Source organism: Melospiza georgiana, chromosome Z, assembly GCF_028018845.1.
Source record: "Melospiza georgiana isolate bMelGeo1 chromosome Z, bMelGeo1.pri, whole genome shotgun sequence".
In the NCBI taxonomy this organism is placed as follows: Eukaryota; Metazoa; Chordata; class Aves; order Passeriformes; family Passerellidae; genus Melospiza; species Melospiza georgiana.
In genome coordinates, this window is record NC_080465.1 from 29,205,499 (window position 1) to 29,222,274 (window position 16,776).

Consider the following 16,776-nt stretch of genomic DNA (forward strand, 5'->3'; position numbering starts at 1 on the left):
ATAAAATAAAACTCAACCAAAGCAAACACACAAACGAAAAGTAAAAATTAGTAAGAAATTTGCTCAAAAAGATTTTGTATTGTATAGCATTGCATGTCCTTGGCTAGGCCTTGTTACCTGTCCTATATAAAAAGTACTTCTAGTACTAGTACACCAAATTAAAGCTACTCAGACTAGCAGGTATCCTCTACCTCCCATGACGCTTTTGTGTTCTTAAGGAGCCCCTGACGCTAGAGATGCTGTAAATTAGAGCATAACCCTTAGCTCTGTTATTCCAAAAATAGAAACTTGCTGAACTGCCAGTGTGACGAGGTGATGATTTTTAATACAGGAAAAATAGGGCCATTTGCTGGCAGTTAAGACAGTCTTACAGAGACTTCAAGGTTAAATCTCTCATCAATGCTGCTGTTTTTCAAATCTAAGCAACCTGGACTGCAGTTGAAGGTACAGTGCTGTATAAAAATTCTCTAACTCACTTCGATGGTTCCAGCTCTATAAACTGTGCCGGTCGCCATTTTGACAGCAGTGAATCTTTGTTGTCTGCATAATGAGTGTCTCCGTAGAGAACCACACTGAGCACTGTATAATCACAGCAAATTACCTTGGATCCAATAACAATGAGCGATTTATCATTAAATGTAAGGAAAGTGAGTACAGAATTTTTTTACTCTCTCTTCATTCCCCAGCCAGTGATGGTTCCCACTGCCTGATTTAAGCTTCTACTTATCATCCTCTTGTAGTTCCAAGCTCCAGAAACCCTATTAAATGCGCAAAGAAAGCAATAATCACACAGAAGAATAAGTTTTGTGTTATGAATATAGCTTTTCTTGTAGACAGACATGTAAACACTTTCAGAACTTTTGCTAGGTTTTTCTGTTTTCTGATCTATGGCTGTCCTCTTTTTACTCCTTTTTAAATTCTTTATCCTAAGGAAAATGTTAATTTGTGCTGCTAAAGCTTAAAAATTGATACTACACTTGTGCTTATACTGCATGGCAGGATAACTACTTACATAGAAAACAGTTCAAGAAGTAGGTAAGTAGCATTGTTTGGATTGTAACAGTAACAAACAAATACACAACAGGTACTGAAGAAAAAAACAAACCACCAAATTCTCAGATTCTCACTTCACTTTTAAACAAGTAGTAATAGTTTATGTTGGTTTATACCAAATTGTTTTGTTTTAGGAACACTCTCAGACCTGTATGCACATTCACAGACCGAGTGCTAGTTACAAAAATGATTTCCTGTGATCTTTTGCACTGATAATGTAATGCTTTCATGGAGAACCAAATCTCTCAAACAGGACCCTCAGCCACTATGAAGATGGTGCAGGACTCCCCATTGCAAGCATTGCAATGGCATCTTCACTGGATCAGATCAGACTCCTGAATTGTGTAATTGAGAAATTTTTACAAGCCTAGTGATCCTGCTAGATTCTAGTCCTGTAAGCAGGATAATTACCCTAATAAGGGCACAATAAATTCCTATGGGCTAATTTTAAGTACCTACAAAACATAATTATCTTGGCAGTGGAGAAAAGATTTTATTATTCCTACATATGCTGGAACAGTTTCTAGTCGTTATTCAAATTGTCTTATCTATGCACATTTTGGCCCAGAGGAGCTCCCAGATTACTCAGTTCCTCCACCTAGGATATCCATTGACACCTTTCAATGTGCAGGTAGCGCCTGTAAACGTGTCTCAGCCTCATATGGAGGCTGCCAGAATAACGCTCTGGGAATCCAGCACCTGGGGAGATCCAGTGTCAACTAGGCAGTTGCTTTGAGACAAAGCAAGCTAGGAACTTGGTGAAGCAATTTGTCACAAACGAGTCCACTCTCTCACCCGCACAGAAACAAGCTGGGAAGTTCCCGCCAAGCACTACAGGTACACCCAGAGGCACACCTTTGTATACGCAGTCCTTGCAAATGCCACCTACACTACCCCTAGAATCACAGAAAGAATTTGAATTTCTTCCTTATATCACGATTATAAATTGACTTCCTGACGGGGTTGGTCATACCTGCCTTTGCAGGAAGTGCAACAAGTGATTGTACCTGTAATTCATTTTGCTCCTCAGAGGTCTAGTTTTCACAACAGGAGTGATTGGTTCTCTTGTTGACTCACTGTAGCATTTCATCCCACTGGGATGGAAATTTTGCAGAAAGGTAAATTTATTATAAAGTAAAAATAAACACCTGCCTAGGATTCCTTTTTTTTTTTTTTTTTTTTTTTTTTTTTTTTTTTTTTAACTTTACACAAGTATTTGCCACAAGGTCAAACACAATAGCCCTCAAAGCCCTTGACTTTCCTCTGAGAAGTCTTTCCCCCCAAATTCATTGCTTTTGTTAAACATGCACCTCTTTTGCAGTGCTTTCGTTCTGTGAAGGGGCAGCTTTAGTTCAGCTGGAAAGTATGCAAATGCTTCATTTCTACTGTCACAGAAAAACGAGGAAGTGAAAAAACCCAAGAGAAACCAGGAAGAAAGTAAGTCTGCTCAAATTCATACTGATTTCAAAAGATCTCAAAGGGGAGCTGCAAGACAGAGTAAGAGCTGGAGATTTACTGGGCCAGAGTTTATGACAAGTAAGAATCAAAAACTGAACTCAGAGCAGAGCCTGGGAGAAATGGAGGCAGCACCCGGCCACTCAGCCACCTCATTTACAGTCACTTTGTACAAACAAAACGATTTTTTAAAATGGAGATGCAGGGGTTTGTGTCCACATCTCATCGAACTTGGCACCATTTTGATTTTTTTAAACTGCTTTTATCTTATTAAGAGCTTTTCACTGTCTGCTTTTCCCTTAAAAATGTAAGAACAGTAGCTGAGAAAATGAAGGGGAAATGCCCTTTTCATAAAAACAAGTTCCAAAGTCACACTCTCCAAGAAAAGTTTGTGTTGAGGGACAATTTTACCCATAAAAAATTGTGTTTCCTGTCCCCAAGAGAGTAGTTTCTTCCCTTCACCCTTTATTCTCAAGATGATGTGGAGGTTGTAGTTTATCTTTGACACTGGTATGATAATATTTCTAAAAATTCAATAAGCCATACTGCAAACACCTGAAGCTTGTAGGTTATAGACATCAACAAAAAAAAAGTTTTTGGCCCAAGTTTTTTCAAATATGGAAGGCACCTTTTTCACTCAGAGAAGTCAGAAGAGGGATAAGCGGGACTGGCTAGATAAATAGCAAAATGTAACTACTTGCCAACAATTTGTCAATGGTAACCATGGTCTTTTTCATTCACCTTTCCTCTGAGGTGCAGTTTACTCAGAGCATATATGAAAAATTGGGATTTGATTAGCTCAATGCTTTTGAAATTTTTAACTGAAATGTTCTTGAAATCACAGCTGAGTAATATTAACAAAACTATACATAATGAATATGATCAATTAAGAATGTAAAAATTTTGAATTTTTGAACTTTGCAAGTTCTAACTATGAAAAAATGTTCAACAACGAAAAAAACCCAGCATGAATTTACTTTTTTAGATACCTTACTCATTTCTTCATAGCCCTGCTCATCTTCTCTATGCACCTAGCAAATTATTAAGAATCCTGTTGCTATATATTTGCCTGCTGTGTGTACAGTAAGCTGTGCTGTTGGTCAATATTTTTATATTACCCAAAAAACCTTTCTGGCTTTCACCAGTTTGTGTGCCAATTTCAGAGCAAATTGAGCATTGTGCTCTTACTTGAAGAACAAAGAGGTTCTGAATGCTTTACCATGTGACTAGGGTTTCATGGCGGAGTCATATAGCAGCGGTAAGGTTTCATTTCCTAGCAAAATATTTTATTTACTTGACACAGTATTCCATATCTTTGCCACTCAGACCTCTAAGCAAAAAGCTCAGCTGAAACCTCTCCTACTAACAAGATTTCTTGTTTCCTTCACCTGCATTAGAATACAAGGAAAAACATTCTGAGGGTGTGATAGCATTATTCTCCCTTAAAAATTTTCCAGGGAAGGAGAGAAACCACCTTTCCCATGTTTTAAGGAAAGAATTCAAGAAAATAGCTTGTTATATTCAAAGATTTTTTAAAAACATTAATTACAAAAGTTCATTCATTTTCTACATTTTGGTCATAGGTATGATGAAATAACAGTAGTTTGCTGTGTCAGCTCTACATAATATTGTAAAAATACCCAACACATTAACATTAAATTTTCTTTAGTCTGTATATGAAAAGTAGTTTCTGCTTTTCCAGATTGTTGTTTTAATACAATAGAATGCTTCCCTAATTTCTCAGGCCTGCCAACTGAAAAAGCAGCATTCTTTCAATAAATTCATAAACTTCTACCATTAAAAATGGAAGTGAGAAGCACCCAGAAAAAGTATTCCTTCAAATGAAAATAAACTTCCTCCATGTATTTTTCACATTAGGAAAAATATAAATCTCATATATGTATGTGAAATTCAGTGAGACAACTAGGCCTTTTGATTGGTCTTCCTCTAAATAAGACAAAGAGATTCCAGAGTTTATGCAGAAATAGTGGGATGGAACATAAAGTTTCTTATCACTGTTCTTTGGAAACAACACTAAGATTATTGTAATCTTTTTTTTCTCTGCTATTTGTTTGTAGAATTTTGGCAATTCATATTTGTTTCAGCCTAGCAACTAATCCATTCTTGCAAAAGCACACTAAAAATTAAGAATGTGTGTCTTTAATACTTTCTCGCAGCCAAAAGAATCACATAAGAGAAAAACAGATGTCCAGGTTGGTTATCAGTTGAAATGGTGACATGCAATATTCCTCAGACACGTAACATATCTTGATATATAAAAAACCATATCTTCAAGTAAGTATTTAAACTAACCAGGAACAGGAAGGGTTTAATGTAAATCAAACATTAAATATAATTCTGACTGATCATGTAAAAAAATATCAGTGAGTTATCTAATTTTCTTTAAATGCATGGTCCTCTGTCCACCAAAAAATAACAATATTTCATAGTTTTTATAGTGAGTTCAGGATTTTTCTTGGAGGTGTGGGTATTTTTGTTTTAAATATGCTGTGAATTTTCTAACATAAAATAAAATTCAAAGGAGGAAACCATGCTGAAATTATCGAATCAGTGTCATTCTGAGATTTTTTTTAAATGAGAAAAACTGTTTTAAAAATTATCTAATGGGTTATCTAATGGGGACAAGGAACTGTCTTGTAATAGTTAGGATGGTAGAACTTTCTTCCATCCATGCAAATGTAGATGACAGATTTTAAGATTGCATAGACTGGATTTGAAAATTATTCATTTCATTGTTTCCTCTACCTTCTTGTGGTAAAAGCATGCTCAAACTTGGAAGGGGAGTGGTGAGAGAAGGAAAAAAGGAAGGGAAAAAGCAGCTGAGGTATGCAGAAATCAGCAGGCAATTGTATAAAATCTTGTTAAAGATATTTGCAGTTATTTCTTGCTGAAGATTATTGTGCAGAAAGAAGTAATTAGTCAAAAAATGTCCTCTACTCACAGGGCAAATACAATTAGCAATAAACAAGTTGATTTCAAAACCTGGGTCTCCAAAAATATTCTGAACACTGCAAGCCTAAAAATCATTAAAAGCCATGCACTCCTGGCCAAAAAAAACCCAGCTAGTCCTCCCTTTTGAGCAATAGTTATAATATTCAGAAAGCACATATTGCCAACAGTATGATTTATAATACTGTAAAACAGTTGGAAGATTACTCAGAAAGATGCATCATCTTATTTTTCATGTAATTGTTCATTATTTTGAATGATATATTCAATCATGCCAATCCATTCTGGTTTTTTACGTAAAACAGGGCACAGTTTTTTGCTTTTCACAAGGTGAGACATAACTCATGACATTTTCCATCTGCATGTAAAAAGTTCTGAATGTAGGCAGCTAATGAATTCATAAATATACTTTGCTGTATTTCCAAGAAACAGAACACTGTCATTTTTGCTGTTCTTAATGGCAAAATTTTTATCCACACAAATCTTGTCTGACATTGGTGTCTGTAATAGTGCTAGTGTTTTCAGGACTTACACAGAACAAGCTGTATACACAAAACTCCATAGTCAACAAAAAACATGGGTAAGAGGTCCAATTGATAGTTTTAAGAACACCTATTTTCAATACTGCAAATAGCAAGCCTGAAAAGTATCATAAATACTCTTCAGTTAAAGGGGAGTAATCTGTGGACAGATAATCAAAAGACTCTCTGCAATGAAATACAAGATGCCAACTGAGCGTGGCTTTACCAGACTTGTCAGAGTTTTGAGTGTTATTCACATTCTCGTTTTTTTCTCCTGCTAGGTGAAGTCCCCAGCTACTATGAAAAATAAAGGTACCATAATGTCACAAAAATAATGGCTTGAGAGTACCTGTTAAAAAAGGACAAAAATTTGTTGGCCTTTCAAAATCTGTATATGGACGTTTTCATCCCACACAAGTGAGGAAAGACAGAAGTCATATAAGTACACACATTTGCCTGTGTAAACTCTGTTTTTTGGGCCTGCAGGTGTCCTCCATTCTTGTCTCTGAAGGCAGTTTTCCAGGCCGGCCAAAAGGGGCTGCGCTAGCAGAGCGAGAAGGTGGAGCTAAGTGGGAGTAAGGGTAACCTGAGAACGCCTCCAGCTAACTTGACTTTAAGTAGTACCGGTCCTGGGGATGGATTAACCAGGTCCTGGCTGATTCTGTCCTGTGCTGCAAGTAGCTTCCAGTATTCCAACGTTCACCCAAAAACTACATACCAGGCACATGGAGCTGACGGAGACCAACCGTGATCACCCAGGAGTGCACAATTTGGCCTTCCAGGTAAGTTTGGTTTCCTTTGCTTTCTGGGGAAGAGGAAGGAGTTAAAATCATTGAGCAATATTGAATTCAAACCCCGAACAAAGAAAAAGCATTTTCTGCCCTCTGCCTGCAGGTATTTTGCAACATTCTACGTGCTGATACCCTGCCAAAGTACTCTGCTTTTGTGAAAAAAAAGCTGAGCACAATTGACTTATTCAGGAATACGCTCTCCTCCGTGGTGTACAGCTAGTTTTGAAAAGTGTCCTGACTTGGTAACATTTCATAGGCTGGTGGATCTCTCAGCTGGCTCCCGTCTGCTCTATCAGTTGCTGATTTTTTCTGAGGATAGGTCATTTACAGTTCTGTTGAAGAGAAGGTCAGCATTATGCAGCAGACGCATAACTCATCAAAGCAATGTATTTCAATAATATGAGAAAAATTATAAAGTAATAATGTAACATAGTGGGGCATAACATTCTTCCATGCATAAAGTATTCACAATTGTCTTCTGCTCTTGAGAAGAGCGCAAAGAGAAGGAGCCCACCCAGATGATTTTTGCATTTTCTAGGCATAAAGTAATATTAACAGGCGTTTAAAAAATGCAGATTTCATAAGCGGAAGCACAACCCCCCGCAAACAAACAAACACCACAAAAAAAAAAAAAGAAAAAAACAACAACAACAAAGGTATTATTTATTTATTGTTTCCTGGTGGCCAGCATCCCTGTGCTTTCACTTGAATTAGAGCAGACACAAACAAAAACTTGCGAACCCGCAGCCGGGCTGGCTCTCTGTACTTTTTGCTGAAAGTAGAATAAGTCGGGGAGAGACAGTGGCTGTGAAATACTCTGAAGAGGGCTATATGAACAAAGCAGCTCCTTGCTCTCCTTTGCAGTCTCCGATCCTTACGCTGCTCCTGATCTCATCTAGCAGGAAGTGTGTTGCTGATGTGGGTATCTGCCGGCGCTATCCAAATAACACAGAAGCTTTGCAGATGCTAAGCATGTGAACTATTACATAACATCACCGACATTCAGCTGCTCTGTATATTTATTCATTGCGTATTCGGACAGAGAAGCCTGTCAGGGAATATTTACAGAATGTAGGCAAGAGAATTAACTCTTAAAACACGATAGCCCAGGGTTAGGCCTTTCTCCTGAGTAATCAGAGCGCTCTCAACTCATCTGTGCTTCGGAGCAGATGGATAAGAAATTTGAACTTGGGTCTCCATCAGTTCAAGTGAGCGAGATAAGAGGTTTTATCCTGTGTTTTCACACAAAATAAGTGACTAAACTAGTGTCGTCCGCTTCCTAAATCTGTACTTACAAACTCAAAAAGGAGAAGTCCCTAGCTGCAAAAGCTCGGTGTTAAACTCTCTTAAATGGCATAAGCTGAAAATCACCTTTTTCCTCTGAGATCTGTGTAGCACAGTATAGTAACCCGGGTTAACCCTCTGCCTTACGCAGCTAGCTTACCTGGGCCATTTTTATTTACTTCTACACTGTCTTATCTCTGTTTAAATATGTAAGTCACTCCCTAGAAAAAATAAGACACAGAAGGAAATAGGTAAAGTTCTGTATGTAAACAAATCACAGTAAAAGCCACTGTGAACTACCTAAAAACTGAACAGTCTCATCATGTCCCACTATTTCTTGTGTTTAAGCTTTCCTTGCACAAAGAGTGAACATTTAATTCCCCCGAAATAAATAGGTCTTTATGTATTAAGCCATGAGTATCTTACCTAAACCACAAAATAAAAAAGTGTTCTGGAAAAGGTTTAATTTAAACAATTTTAAGTATCTGTGTAGGTACCATTTTAAGTATCCATAGGTACCTTCAGATACACCTGAACCACTTAATGATTAATGCACATAGGGATAAAGTAACAGACAAGTAAATCCGAGTTAGACGATTTGTAAAGTAGACTAAGTTAGTATAACAGCTCTGAATGCAATACAAAGCAGCTCAAAGCTAAAAAATGATCGATAAAGGATCACATATCAGACCTTTATTAAGTCAAGAATGAGAAGCACTGTTCTTTCTGTTGAAAAGGGATGCTTAAGGGATGAAGAAGTTGTAATATAGAGTAGTCTGCTTTTTGATTTGCACAAATGGTCAAAGAGTGATAACTATGAGCTCTTCTCAAAATCTCGGTTGCTATTGATATGTAAACACACACATTCATTTGTACTGTTGTAGGATTTTCACTGCATCACCATTTTCAATGGTAGTGTAGTACACCCTCATTTAACAAATGTTAAATTTCAGACAGGATTGCATCCATGCAGCATGAAGTTACATTAATACCATTAATTGCATTTTTTAAAATGCCTGGTTCTGCAAAATACCAGCTACTTCTTTTATGCACTATGCAGTTTCCACTTGAGCATAATGTTGAAATTGCAGGTCCTGCATTGTTACTTTGTGATAATGCCAGTACCTGGGAGACTCAGAAGCAACTTTCCTCCTTATTAACGGCTCAAAATGATATCAAAAGACAACAGACGATAAATCCCAAACGTACACCTCTGCTGTTTCCCTCTTTGTCCCTCTCTTTTTGATATTAGGAGTATCTCAATTACCCACAGCCATCTTGGTGTAATACAATGGGTGAGATTTTTCTATGCGTTTTAAGAAGATACATAGCTTTCTTTACCCATACTGCCAGTTTTCCCTACCATGTTCCTACCCTTCAGCAATAAAGTATTTAACTTAATAAAATCCAATGCAGTTGTTAAGGCCTACATGCTAAAGTTGCCTGCTCTGGATGCTGCCTCATAGGTACAATCTATAGATTGCTGCACTGTTTATAATTCAGATTGTTAATTTTTTTACATCTTAAAAATGTTGTGTAATTTCAGGAACTTAGATCAATCATTATCCTCAATTCAGAAAATTGTTCCTGCTAAGTGTCTATGTACCAGCGTAACAGATTGTGTATCTATAGCTACAATAATGTCATACATAATGTGTGGAAATGCTGCTGTGTCTCTTGCCTTCAAGGTGGTTCAGTCAACCTCTCATACATGGCACTGGCTGGCTGGAGGACCACTACACGTGCCCACAGCTTCCTGCTCCAAAACTGTATCACTAATAATAACCCTAAAACTGAGATTGCACTTACCTAGCTTGTCTTTAGCCCTCAGTAAAGAGGCAAAACTTTTATCTAATCAGTTCTGATGATTCAGATCTCTGATAACATAAAACATCAAGGCACACTTACTCCATAAAGAATTATAAAAGATGCATCTTAAAAAGGAACAGTTGGTGGGATGAATAAACTGCCCTACAGTTAAAAGCAACACAGAGGGAAACATAAATACAGGGCAAAGGGAAGATAACAGCTAATAAATATTTATTGTTCACTGGCCTCCTATCCCTAGTGCATTAAACAGCTGTACCTGTTTCTGTATAAGGTACAGAAACACTCTTAAGAAATTGACTTGGCACTCTTTAAGAAGTTGACTTGAGGAAGGAGCCCCTTTAATATTCCGTCCTTTGCTCACAGTGAATAGGACATTTGTATTGCCATAAGGCGTGCATCCATTTAATTCAAACAAGCTTAAAGCATATCCTAAAAAGTACAATTTCTGTTTATTGCTATTTTTCACCGTTTCCTAGATACTCTTGTGTGGTTGGTTAATTAAGACTATAGATGTTATTCAGAACTTATATTCATGAGCATCCCTGTTATGTTTACCCTTAGAAATGAAGGTGGCATTGCACTGCATTATTCAACCAGATCCAGACAGGAAATTATGTAATCCTTTCCCACATTTTCAAAACTTGATTTCCAAAGCCATACTTTTTAAAATTTGTTTGGTTTTGGTTTTTTGTTTGTTTGTTTGTTTGTTTGTTTTTTGTTTAAAAAGCCCTGCATTTCAGGATAATAGCCAACTATCCTACCCTGAAAACCTAAAATTTTTTAAGGAAACAACAATGTACTCAGAGGTGGGGAGTTCTATTTACAGTCCTTTTCAAAACAGCCCACGATGATGTAGCCTGCTAAATTTATATCTGGCAGAACCTTTATCTTATCTGTTGTTTATACAACTCATTTGCTGTAGTTTAGTACATGGATAATGAACATTCATCCTTCCTGCCTTGTAGACTGAGTTTTATAATTCGACAGGTATTTATGAGTGCTGTGATTATTAATTTAAATAAATTCTTCCTCAATATTTAAAATGAGTTTAAACTCCAGAATCATGGCACTGGCTAACAAAAGATAGTACATTAGGGAAAACCTAGATGAATTGTGTTCAGAGTAGCTGAATGTTAAAGAAAAGCAAGTTTTAAACTGTAAACTAGATGGCTTCGCTTCTGCTGGGCAAATACAATAAAAAAATCTCTTGAGATGCAGCAGAATCTGACATTAGAACTTGAACTATTTTCTTTTGAAGCATCTGTTTTCCAGTCAGTTCCTTGAGTATCTTGATTCTAATCTCCAACATAACGTAAGAACCCACCCTTAAACCATAAACAGTTTAAGCAGCTGACTCAATGTCATGTTGGCCATCCTATTTTCCTCCCTAACTAGCATGAGCTAACATAACACCATCTACTCCAGAGTGTCTACTGTTGTTAAAAACACAATAGAAGTTCACAGCCCTTTGCAAAATCCATCCTACTTCAAAATCAAGGAGGAGATGGCAGGGAAGATCAATGAATGTAGTTGTGCAATTAGGTGAATGAATGTAGTTGTGAATGTAGGTGAATTAACAGCTCGTCAAGAGGGAACTAAACAAATATTGAAAGAGCATAGCAGTTGACACAGCTATGTCCTTGTAATTTAATCAAGTATTTTACAAGAGGGGAATCCAAGCTCTTAAAGTAAAGCAGTTTGTGAAAGCAGAAACAAGGTTTCAAAACAGTTGTCATATTACAAGCGTTCAAAATAGATGGGCCAATTCTGTAATCCTTCAACTGTGTACTAAAGCAAAGAGAATTTTCTGAGGCTTCTCTGTGAACTTCCTGCTCTCTCATGTCACCTGGAGGTTGAGCAGGTTCAGAAGTGAATTCACATGCTGCTGTACTGGCCTGTGCTCATAACAGGATTGTGCTAACTATAGTTCCTAAGGCCTGAACTCCCAGTTTCTCTTGCGCTGTTTTGTTCTCCAGACATTTACAGGGAGTTGAAAAGGATACTAGTAAATGAGGTAGAAGTTTTCTGCCTGTGCTGAGCTGCTTACCTATAGCAATCGGCAACAATAGGTGATAAGTCCAGACCAATATTTTGTTGAGGCGTTCCTTCAGTACCTCAGATACTAAGTAGGCAGGAAAGGGGAATAGGTAATTTTATTTGTCACTTGAATATTTCTGTTCTTATTAGAAATTAAAAATAGATTTTTTTTCTTAAAGCAGTAGGGTTAAATAAAATGTTTTCACCAAACAAAACAAAAAATTTTATAAAGGGGAGAATGAAGACACAGGTCTTAAAAAAATCACCTGTGAAATAAGGAAACTACTCAGCTTCATGGCACTCATTCAAAGACTATTCTAGTCAACAGAAATCTTACTAGAGTAAATGTGTTATCAATAGTAATTAACCAGTTTCTACTGAATCAGTAATAATCCAGAAATGTGATATAATCAGTTGAAATAGCAACTTTTAAAATTCACAGAGAAAGACACAATTCTATCAATCTGCAGCGTGGGCTACTGAGTTCCAGCAATTGTGTGATGCTCTTAATGGTTTTGTTACATTACTCATACATTCATATATTTTAATTATTCTATAAATGAAACTTCTTATGTAATTATTGCACTTGAGCAGTGGGTTCACCAAAGTGACTTCTAGAGGTGTCTTCCAATATAGATTATCCTTTACTTGTGTATTTCATGAACAGCAACTTGCATAATTATTATTTTTCACACATTTACTGAAAAAATTCTAGGAAATCTCTGCTTTTTCTACCTCAGCAACAAGTATAGAACTCTTGAAAGACAGCATTCTCAGGAGTGTGTGAGGGTGGGTGTATGTGAATTACAGAACACTTTGCATTTTGATTTTGCAATGCTGTCCTCTGTAGTTTTAATATATCTCAATGCTACAGTTAATCTCTGCTTCTTGTGACTTTGTTTTTAATTGCATGGAGTGTTCAGTAGTTCTGTTTGTTGCTGGCTGCAGGGGCAGCTATAACAAACCCCTCTGATAGTATGGTTAGCAGGCAAACAAGTGACAAGTGTTTCTGAAACAGAAATGTCTCTCTTAAGCGAAAGAAAAGATAGTCTTCACCTAGAAGTGAGGAAACTAATGTATCAAGGCCACAACACTTGAATAAAAAACCTCTTGTGACTCTCTCTTCTCTGAGACACAAAAAGTTACAAAAACACTTTGACTGAAACTGATTTTTTTTTTTTTGTGACGTTTAGAGGCAAAGTATCTTTAAGGAGAAGTGTTAGTAAGCATTGTTCTAGTTGCTTCTAAGGGCATGTTTCTGCAAAAAGGCAAAATTCAATTTATTTCTAGTAGTACTGCTTATTTCTGTCTTTAGAAGTTTTTATGAATTTACTATGATTCAGGTTATTTTGTATTGTTCATGTGAAAGTGATTGTTTTAATTGTAAATACTAATTTACTGAGTTTATTACCATGTAAATAATGAGACTTCATGCAATAAAGCCCAGTGAAATTATCATACTGTAACTGCTGCCATAAGAAACCACTGAAATACAAAACATTCACAACAATTGCAGATGTAAGTTATCTGAAGTTTTGTTTAGACAGCTTTCTTACAAAACCAGATGTTCTCAGACCATTAAAAAGAGTTAATTTATCCTTCAAAACATTAAGAAACAAGAAAATGGAGATTCAGGATTTATTTTAAAAATTAAAATTAATTGGGCTGGTTATGGCTGTCATCATCTCTCTGATAAAAGGTACAACTCAGAGGATTAATGTGATAAAGCTAACTCCTCTCTTTAAAGGTGCCCTGAGTGTTTTATTCTTTGAGTAATATAAATACACGTTCACATTTATTCCATCTGTGTAAAGAGCACAAATACTGGAGCAAAGGTACTAACAATTGGGGAAGGCCCCAAATAGTCCATTTTGCCCTTGGTGAGGAGAAGGCTTGGAATTTTATGAACTTGTTGAACCAGTCCTGAGGAAATGGGCAGGACAATTCACATGTGACTTTAGTCAAGAAAAAAGCAGATTCATTAGTTGAGCACCATTCATGGCCAAGGCACCTTTGTGCAGTCGTGCAGGGACTTGAACTGCCAAGCTTTGCACACCAAGTTTTGGGTTCCCTGTTGTGGTAAAGTAGCACAGAGAATTGTACAAAGATTTAGATACTGGAAGACCTGTAAGATCATTGATTTCAACCATTAATCTAGTACCACCATGTTCACCAATTAACCATGTCCCCAAAGTCCCACATCTACAGGTTTTGGGAAAGCTTCAGGCATGAATCTATCACTTCCCTGGGCACCCTGTGTTGCAATGCCTGACCACCCTTTCAGTGAAGAAATTTTTCCCAATATCTAATTTAAATCTTTCATGGTGCAACTTGAGGCCATTTCCTGTCACCCACTCACTTTCTTCCATGGTAGCCCAGGCCTCAGATTATAAATCAGTTCTTATTGCACACAAGAAAGGCTTTCAGCTTCTTATTTGAACCAATGTAATTTCTGGTCCTAGAATGACAGTGATGATGGTGGGGATGATACAAATCTGAAAGGCCTTGGAGACAATTCACAGACAATCAAGAATTCACAAAATAAAGGAACAGTGCATATTAATCAGGTATGTTTTTTCTTTTTTTTTTTTCTTTCTTCCAAATAACCTAATGAAAATTAGTAAACTTCAAAGTTAATGTTGGCAATGTATTAGTATATCCAAGGCAGATATTCTAACAAAATCTGAATATAATTTAAAATGTATAAACAGACAGACAAGTTCTATTCTCAAAAAATACATTAAAGAAAAAAAAAAGCATGTGTAGGGTTCAGAAAAAATGTACTCCAATGTCATAATGGCTTCATACATAATACAAAAGAGACACCAGAAATGGTAATCAAGGGGAAGACTGGATTAGGAGTTGCCCCACAGTTGCCCCATTTTCTCATAAGAAGGTGAAAAAAGAGAATCTGTAATCATTGGTTTTAGAGATGAATCCTTCAGTCAGACAAAGAATTCATATTACTAAATATCTAATAATAAATTAATATTGGATTATTAAATAAACATCCTAAATAGGGAAAATTTCAGACAAACACAAACTTGAGTAAATAGGTCCTGTGTAAAACTGACCAGAGAGGAAGAGAGCACAATGCAGATTACTGTAATAATAAGCACATTTATTTTGACTTCTTTTGACTGGATGTATGTTTAAGCCCATATACTGAGTATCCCACTATGAAAACATGAGAGTCAGGTTAAAAAAATCCACAGGTATTTCACCATTATTAGGTATTAATTATTTTCACATCCTCACTCCAGAAATAACTTGCTACTCTAAAAATTCTATTCTGTTGTAATCATATCTACTTGCCAAGTTTGGTAATGGTACTCAAATCAGCATATAAGAAATACTTGATGCAGTGGGTACTCATTTCTATCTTCTATTGTTTTCTTGAATATGGTCAGAGGCAACAAAGGCATGGTGCAAAGTAATGACTCTGCTCTCAGAGTTGAATTAATTTCAGATATACAGTGAGTGAAATAATCACTTAGACTGTCCAGATAAGCACTCCTGTAAACTAGATTGGAAGCTGAGATCCTAGGAGAGATTGGTGGTAGATAGTGTCTATACCTTCATCTTCAAAAAAGTTGGGGAAAAGGAAATTGTTGAAACAAAACAAAAAAAACCCCAACAAAAATAACTCAAAAAGGACTTTCAGAACTGATTGAAACTGTAGAAAATTGGAGAAAAGTACTGACATCTATGAAAGCTTTATTTTTATCTGAGAAACCAATTTCCCACTGAAAAAGTTCATCTGAAAACATTCTGCCACTACTTGGTGCAAGAGTATCAGAGATGTGTATATTTGCACCAGCAATTTCCCCAGTACACTGTGACAGAGGCATAAAAATTTATTTTGAGGGTCTTTACAGTATGGACTTAGCAGTGTCTCCCTTTGCTTGCAGAAGTTTACATGCTCCACATAGCCCTTCGGTAACTCTCAGCAAGGGCCAACACTCTGCATGAGCCAGACCTGGTATCATGTTTGGCCATGAAAAAAATAAAAGGGGTTTGTATCCATTCTCCAATTTCCTTTTGTATTTGCAAGTGACAACTTTCACACAAAGTTGTCTTTGATTTCAGATTTTCTCACATTTTAATGTCATTGTAGGAAAGCATTTGTGACAAGAGTGACATAGTAGTATTCTAAACATATTAAATACGTTGTGAACAATGTGAAAATATGTAGATTGATGCTTTTGTATTTTCAAAAGAAAAAATAGCTTATATTCTCAAAACAAACCATATATTTCAGAAATTCAGAGAGTCAGAATTCAGGCTGTGGGTGATCCAGGCACAGGGAGTATGTTGTGGCATGGGGAAAAGAGATAGAAGAGCATGACCTGGCCTAGGCAGTGCAAGAAGTGGTGGCAGTGGGAATGATGGTGGGGTTGAAAGCAACATCTATAGGACATGAGCTTCAAGCTGTGACCAGGAGAGTCAACACAGTGCCAAAGGGAGTGTAGCTGCCTGCAAACGTGAAAGCATGGCGCTTCCACCCAGAGGGCTGGGACTCTCTGGATTTTATAATGTAGGTTTGAAAAATCTGTGAGAAGCGCTGGTATGCAATATATTCCAAATTTAGTCTCAGGAATATTTACGTATTATCACCACTCAATGTCCTTCAGATAAGAAGCCTACCTAGTACATCCATTGAGAAGAGTACTGCCAGTTACCAAAAGTAACTTAGTAGGCATTTTTTCAGGTTTGTTTTATTTCACAGTCAAGACCAAAGAGCCAAAGAAACTGAGTTTAGTGAAGATGCAGTCATATGTTGCAGTGCAGCTCCATAGCACCCTGCAAAAACTGCAGTCAAGAGGACCAACAGA

The 16,776-nt window shown here is 36.8% G+C and overlaps 1 protein-coding gene across 1 annotated transcript in view; it reads left to right on the forward strand.

Annotated features, from left to right (window-relative positions):
- Positions 1–6,724: 6,724 nt before the first annotated feature.
- SLC28A3 (solute carrier family 28 member 3) overlaps positions 6,725–16,776 on the forward strand; it is a 37,737-nt gene continuing 27,685 nt past the window's right edge. The window contains exons 1-2 of the mRNA XM_058043683.1: positions 6,725–6,781; positions 14,404–14,508. Of these exons, the coding sequence (XP_057899666.1) occupies positions 6,725–6,781; positions 14,404–14,508 (162 nt within the window). The remainder of the gene's footprint in view (positions 6,782–14,403; positions 14,509–16,776) is intronic.